General features: G+C 37.8%; 1 protein-coding gene across 1 annotated transcript; it reads right to left on the reverse strand.

Annotated features, from left to right (window-relative positions):
- Positions 1-1,752: 1,752 nt before the first annotated feature.
- LOC136825394 (uncharacterized) lies at positions 1,753-6,255 on the reverse strand. The gene has a single exon (XM_067081702.1). It carries the CDS (start codon positions 4,827-4,829, stop codon positions 3,984-3,986), a length of 846 nt encoding a protein of 281 aa, XP_066937803.1. The 5' UTR covers positions 4,830-6,255; the 3' UTR covers positions 1,753-3,983.
- Between the last annotated feature and the right edge of the window lie 1,588 nt (positions 6,256-7,843).

Genomic DNA, 7,843 nt, shown 5'->3' on the forward strand with positions numbered 1-7,843 from the left:
TTTCGAAAAAATTTCTTTTTCGGAAAATATTTCGTGTTCTTTCTTTGTCCAATTTTTGATTTCTCGTTTGTTAAAGCATCGTTTATCCCCCTTCTTTGTATTGAAAGGAACTAAAGCCAGGAGAGCAAAACCTACGGGTTAGACCCATCTGCTGTTTGTGCAAAAGTCCCCTATTTTGCAGTTTTTTATTATTATTTTGAAATATCTCGAATTAATTTATTTTTGGGCATAACAGGGTGCTTTGACAATGGATTTTTAGGTATGATAATTTTCTGAAGTTGTGAAAATAATTTATATATATACATATATATGTGTATGTATAAATATATATACATATATATATATATATATATATATATATATATATATATATATATATATATATATATATATATATATATATATATATATATATATATATATATATATATATATATATATATATATATATATATATGATACTTTGTGAACTTTACACAAAATATTTTCACTACCTTATATCAGAAATGAAAGAATTTCATTAGAATTCCAAAGTAAAAGTAAAAAACGACTGCAAAATAGCTTTTAGATAATACCATGCACAAAACGCAAATGACAGCCCACTCGAAATCTGGCTGTTCAAACCCGTAGAGTTTGTGCACTCGGCCGATTGTCGAAGGATGAAAAACCTTGTGAGTTCACCATTTTAAGTTCACTATCTTTCTGCTATTTGAGTTCACTATCTTTCTGTTATTTTGAGTTCCCTGTCTTCTTCTATTAAAAACCTTCTCAACACAGAGTTTAGCTGCCATTAACGCTGTTATGCTGTACGAACAGTAAGGGTTTGTTAATGCTGTTCTTATCACTGGGAAAAATCAAATCTGTTTATTGATGAAAAAAGTAATATATATATATATATATATATATATATATATATATATATATATATATATATATATATATATATAAAATACTATCAAATGGATAAAAAATACCTGATCAATCTTTAGTTGGTAAACTCATCATAACTATAATTATTACTACTACTATTATTATTGTTATCATTATCATTTTATTATTGTTGAAGTTGATCGTAAATATATAATAAAAAATAACTGCGCTATGATAAGAAAAATTAGAAGACCGAAAATGGTTAATTGACAAATTAATAAAATAAATAAATAAATAAATAATTATTTTTATTAAAAGGAAAGTCAAGATATAAAGAGCTGGAAGAAATGAGAGAGTACAGGTAATATACAAGTAAAAAATAAGCCAAAGTTTCTTCGGCGCAATGGAGTTTTCTGTACAGCGTATAATCAAGGCCACCGTAAATAGATGTATCTTTCCATGGTCTTGCTATAATGCTGTATGAGCTGCAGCCCACGAAACTCTCAGCCGGCCATGGTGACCTGTGTTGTTGCGTTGCCAGATGCACGATCTTGGCTAACTTTAGCCTTCAATAAAATAAAAACTAATGAGGCTAGAGGGCTGCAATTTGGTAAGCTTGATGATTGGAGGGTGGATGATCAAAATACCAATTTGCAGCCCTCTAGCCTCAGTAGGTTTTAAGATCTGAGGGCGGAGAGAAAAGGTGCGGACAGAATAAAGTGCGGACGGACAGACAAAGCCATTTCAATAGTTTTATTTTGCAGAAAGCTAAAATGAATAAATGAATAGTGAAAAATGTATGAATAAAAATATAAATCAAACAGAAAAGTGTAAAACAACTCGGTTCAGATTTCCAGGTGAATTAGAGTAAAACAACGCGACATTCATTGATCATAAACCTTTAATAATATAATTCAGTATAAATCACTCATCTGTCAACATCAAAAAGAAACATATTATAAGTTACTATATGGTATAAATAACTATTATCAGGGATTCTGTTCAGACCTTGTCACCAACCTTAATAACTAAAAAAAAAGAGATAATTACTAATTATAAGTGGACATCAATAAGTTAAGGAATTATTTTTTTTAATAGCATAGGCTATTTCTTGTTCTATTGATTAATTATGGCATAACTTTCTTGACTAGAATACTTCGTAGGATCATCGCAATACATAATATCGTGTGGATTGGCCTGTTGACTCCTGGTATGCATATGTATATATATATACATATATATATATATGTATGTATATATATGTATATGTATTATATACATAATATATATACACACATACATATAAATATATATTTACATATATGCATATACATATACAGTATATACATATATGTATATAATCAATATACCTACACTTTCATAAATGCATACATATGTATACATATGCATAAACACACAAACGTCTGCATTTATATGCATATGATGAGTATGCATTTAATGCATTCCCACTCATCCATAAAAATAATTATACATGTGCATACATGCACACTCAGAACACAAAATAAACCATTCATCTCCCGACCACAGATGCTGCATCGCCAGAGAGAGAGTAACAGAGCAATCACCATCGTGGACACCGTCACACCCGGCTTGTCAAAAGTTAAAAATTCAAGAAGAAGAAATGTTTGTTTACATAGGTCTAAATTCAGACCAGTTACGAGTCTTGGCAGTCTTCTTAAAAGTAAATATGAATCAATAAGATGAATTATTCGGCTCACAATGAAATATTTTAATGCGTTCTTCTCTAAGGAATTGTTCGTTATATACGAAGAATCAATTCGTATTCTGTTTGTGAAGAAAAAAATAAAAATAAAAAAAACAATAATGACTCGTTTCAGAACAAAGTAAAACCAAATGTTATAATCTTTTTTTAAAGAAATGGTTTATTTCATACGCGGTTCCAGTATTCATTTAAAATCCTTATCGAGAAATTTCAGTATCACGGGAATATATTACTTCCCAGAAACCAATATCTCAATTGACGAAACGTTCGTCTCTCTAAAGAATGATTCATTTCATATAATGGTTCACATACAATTACTCTGAGTCCATTGTAAATATAATTACAAAGACTATTTTTTTAAGAACCACATAACTCAACTTGTATTAAAGATAAGCTGGACGTTTTGTTCATTAAGACATTGGTTTTGCAGTTTATAAAATACCAATAATATATATTTATCATAAGAATGTTTTAGTTTTATCCAAATGACTTTTGAGGGCACTGAATTTTCTTCAGCGCAGGTAAATTGTAATCTATCTAATAACTGATGCATTTAATTCTGTAATCACAAACCATGACATATGCTTTTCCTAGTATATTTCATGTCAATATTAAGTCTGCTTGATCGTGAGTAATGATAACATTCATAACCCCAAAACAATTGAACATCCGCAAATGAATGTAGACATAAACATTGGCACACACGAAACATTTTCCTGGGGTTACTTTCGTTTCAGTAACTAATATCTAGCAATAACATACTCTACTTGCTGTCTGATAACAAGAAATAATTCAGAAATAAATCCTTGGACCCACAATTATCATTTTGTAGAGAAATGACATTCTGTAACGTCAGAGAGTTTTGGAATATCTAGAAGACGACCATTGGTTGAAGTGAAAAATGATTTTTGATCCACTGTGTCGATCACCACAACCATTTGAGAATCTTTTATTTTCTATAATGCCTTTTTCTTCATCTTCTCTTCGTACCTTGCTTGATTTACGCTTGTCGAAAGTTTTAATAAGATTTTATCCTTCGTTTTTACATCTCTCAAAGAAAAAATTAATATTAATTGCAAAAAAATATTGGGATATTTTTGTCTTTTCTTGACAATCCTGTATATATACCTCACTCATTTAAAGAACAGTCGACTCTTATATATAGAAAAGACATTCAATTTCAGAATAAAACGAACACGTCAGAATGCTCTTTAATTTACTCTTTTTTTCAAAGGAAAAACAACCGTTGCTCCTCTCCTAAAATCCACCTCTTAAATTATATCTAATTTTGCTCTCCCAAAATCCACCTCTTAAATTATTATTTCAAATTTTTTCGGACGCAACTTTATAGATCTACGGGACACAGACATCACGTGACGAGCGGCACCTGTTGACCTTCGCTGCCCCAGCAGCGCGAGGACGAATCGGATCCCAATAACAGCAGTGTCACGGGATCGCTGTCGCCCATGGGCGACAGGTGAGAAAAGGAGTCGAAGCTGTCGTCGAGACCTGTCGCATCTGTCTCATTCCCCCCGCAAAGGAGCGACACGAAATCCGCGTCAGGAGACGCCGTCTGGGAGCTCAGAGTCAGAGGCGACTTCTTGAGGAGGTCTTCGGAGCCGATGTCTTCGCCAGGATTCCCTTTGCCGCCGCCGGACTTGCGTCCCTTACCGGAGCCGCCGTCGTTCAGGATGGACGAGAAGACCCAGGGGCACGATTCCTCAGACGCGTTCCCTTCGAGGATGTCCTGAAGGGCGCGGATGTAGGCCGAAGCCAGCCGCAGGGTCGTGATCTTCGTGAGGTCGGAGGCGGCTTTGCGACTGCATACCCAGGAGGGCAGGACGCCCCGGAGGCTCTCGAAGGCCGTGTTGATCTGGCGCATGCGGTACCTCTCGCGGGCGTTGGCGGTCTTCCGGCGGTAGCGGGACAGCGGCTGCTGACGGGGTTTGTCCCTCAGGGAGTCGTGGAAGCTCCAGTCGTCGCAAAATCGTCGGGCTTGGAGCGACCGCGGTCGCAGCTGGTACTTGCCGTTCGGCACCTTCAAGGGGGAGCCGATGGCGTGGAGGTGAGGTTTTCCGGCACTGTCATTGTTGTTGTTGTTGTTGTTGTTGTTGTTTTCTTCGTTCGTGTTGTTATTCCTGTCCACTGGCACCGTCGTAGACGCACTCGCTTGGGTATGGGTGTGTCCACTTGACAGAACTTCCGTCTTCGCCATGGCTGTTGCTTCTTCGGAACCACTCGAAAATACGGCTTTTATTATTCTATTATTGTCACAGGCATTTCAGTCCCAAAAGCTCCTTTTTTCAGTCTCAAAAACTCCTCTTTTCAGTCACACAATCTCCTCTTTTCAGTCACACAATCTCCTCTTTTCAGTCTCAAGAGCTCCTCTTTCAAGTCCCAAACGCTCCTCTTTTCAGCCTTAAAAACTCCTCTTTTTCAGTCTCAAAAACTCTCTTTTCAGTCCCAAAAACTCTTATTTTCAGCCTCAAAAACTCTTCTTTTCAGCCTCAAAAACTCTCCTTTTCAGCCTCAAAAACTCCTCTTTTCAGCCTCAAAAACTCCTTTTTCATCCTCAAAAACTCCTCTTTTCAGCCTCAAAAACTCTTCTTTTCAGTCCCAAAAACTCTTCTTTTCAGCCTCAAAAACTCCTTTTTTCAGACCCAAAAGCTCCTCTTTTCAGCCTCAAAAACTCCTCTTTTCAGTCCCAAAAACTTGCCTCGTTTCGCCTGTCTATTCTAAATCATTATTTACATCTCCACAGGGACTCTCTTACGCTCAAGAATAGGGGAGGGGCTGTCGAAACTCGACCCTCTATAAAATAGTCTGTACTAGACGTCGTCGATTATAAAACAGGTACAAAAACGTCTACTTTGACGTCCCAAACGCCCGATTGATTGAGTCGATCCAACGCTCCACTTCGACCCTCTATAAAATAAAGTTTCTGCAAGACGTCGTAGATTACAAAACGCGTACAAGGACGTCTACTTGACGTCCCAAACTCCCGACTGATCACGTCGATCCAACTCTCGGCGCCAGCGAAGGAAGACGGCTCTCAATCGTCCCCTCAGAGAAGGCTCGGCCCAAGTTAATCAACTCGAAGAGAGCAAATCCGGCACACGTCCTTCCGCCACGATGGACTGAAGCCCACTGAACCTTCTCTCAGATCTCTCTGTCTTCATGGCAATGATGGCAGTCACAGTTCCTCTCTCTCTCTCTCTCTCTCTCTCTCTCTCTCTGGGTTGTGTGTGAGGAGCCTCCCACTGCGAGAGGGACCTCTGACCCTCACCCATCACCCCCCTCCCCCTTGATCCCGAATACCCGTCAGGGCACCACACACACAGCTGATCTTCACCTTTTCTCCTCACACACACACACACGCACGCGCGCGCGCACACTAACACGCATGCGCGCCTTGTACGACCCGCGTATTTCTGCATTTCTCAATTTTCACACATCCCCTTAATGCATCCATCCGACGTTCATCCGAAGGGCACCATCATCCGAATGAACAAAAAAACCCTTCTTCAGCTACGCCGTCAGTTGGTCCGTCGGGGCTACTTGACCTCCCAGGCAGATCTAATCACATATTTGACCTGGGACGCCCGTGGGGTCAAGTCCTTAGTCGTCCTCCTCGGCTGTCCACCCACCTCTTGCCCCTTCCACTTCCGCCCCCGCCCCCGCCCCCGACAGAGGCCCGGGGCCCCAGGAGGAAAGGGCTCCCTCGGAGGGAAATGAGAGAGGAGGCCGGTAATGAGGATCGCTTTTGTGATCGGGGGAACGAGATGTCACTGATTGCATTTAGGAGACGAATCCGGATAACAGAAATTGCATTGGTGATCCGACCACAGAGAGAGAGAGGGAGAGAGAGAGGGAGAGAGAGAGAAAGAAGGAGACAGAGACAGATGGAGAGAGAGAGAAATGGATTGATAGATAGATAGATGAATAGATTCAGAGAGAGAGAGAGAGAGAGACAGACAGACAGTCAGACAGATGGAGAGAGAGAGAGAGAGAGAGAGAGAGAGAGAGAGAGAGACAGACAGATGGAGAGAGAGAGAGAGAGAGAGAGAGAGAGAGAGAGAGAGAGAGAGAGAGAGAGAGAGATGGAGAGAGAGAGAAATAGATTGATAGATAGATAGATGAATAGATTCAGAGAGAGAGAGAGAGAGAGAGAGAGAGAGTGACAGACAGACAGACAGAGAGATGGAGAGAGAGAGAGAGAGAGAGAGAGAGAGAGAGAGAGAAAGAGAGACCGGTTATCATAAAAAAATGAGCTGAAACTAAAAAAAAAACCAACATAATCCCTGAACCTGTTCAAATAGTACTCGATGTTCACAACGTTCAGAGCAACTTTTTGTTTCTTCTTCTTCTTCTTCCTCCTCATCATCTTCTTCTTCTTATTCTTCTTCTTCTTCTCGTAGCCACATAAATCAAGCATCTTGTTTGGCTGTCCGTACCATAGTGCACCGAAGCAGAGAATATCTTCGGTGAACTGAGTCAAAAAGTTTGGATTATATAATAAAAAAAAAACCTTGGTCTAATTAATGCATTGTTTCGGCTCCCACGGGACTGGGCAAGTTTCGGGAGTAGAGCTTACTCTTGTCTTCGTTGATTAAGTCTAAATGAATGACTGTAGTTAAGTTATTTTAGTATTAAGTTCAAGATATTTCTTTATTTATTTAGTTTTTTAATTGTTTGTTTTTTGTGACGTCATCACAGTTAGAGATATTTCTTTATTCGTTTTTTTGCTTGTTTATTTTCTAATTTCTTTATTTATTTTTTATTTATTTGTTTATTTTTTCATTATCTTGATATCATTATCTTGATATTAAGTTAGAGCAATTTTTTAATAAATTTTTTGTTTACTTGTTTGTTTTTTGTGACGTCATCTGTCCCAGGTATTGGGTATAAATGGTTTGGTTACCTTAATATCAAGTTGAAGATATTTCCTTATTAAATTTTTTGCTTATTTGTTTATTTTTCCATCATCTTGATATCAAGGTTAAGATATTTCTTTCTTTATTTTTTGTTTACTTGTTTTTCTGTGACGTCATCTGTCTCAGGAATTAGTTATCAAATTATGAATTGAAATATAATAATGAAAATAATACAAGCAATAACAAGCATTGCAAGCAAATATAATTAAGAATGAAAAGAATATGTATTAGTCTCGCATTCTGAAGTATATAATTGAGAGTAAAAATTACATTTAAAATAATACAAGCCATAAAA

This window comes from Macrobrachium rosenbergii, chromosome 37 (assembly GCF_040412425.1).
Source record: "Macrobrachium rosenbergii isolate ZJJX-2024 chromosome 37, ASM4041242v1, whole genome shotgun sequence".
Classification (NCBI taxonomy): Eukaryota; Metazoa; Arthropoda; class Malacostraca; order Decapoda; family Palaemonidae; genus Macrobrachium; species Macrobrachium rosenbergii.

Excerpts from the sequence above, each read along its gene's own strand:
- LOC136825394 (XM_067081702.1), bottom strand. The coding sequence starts at position 4,829 with ATGGCGAAGACGGAAGTTCTGTCAAGTGGACACACCCATACCCAAGCG.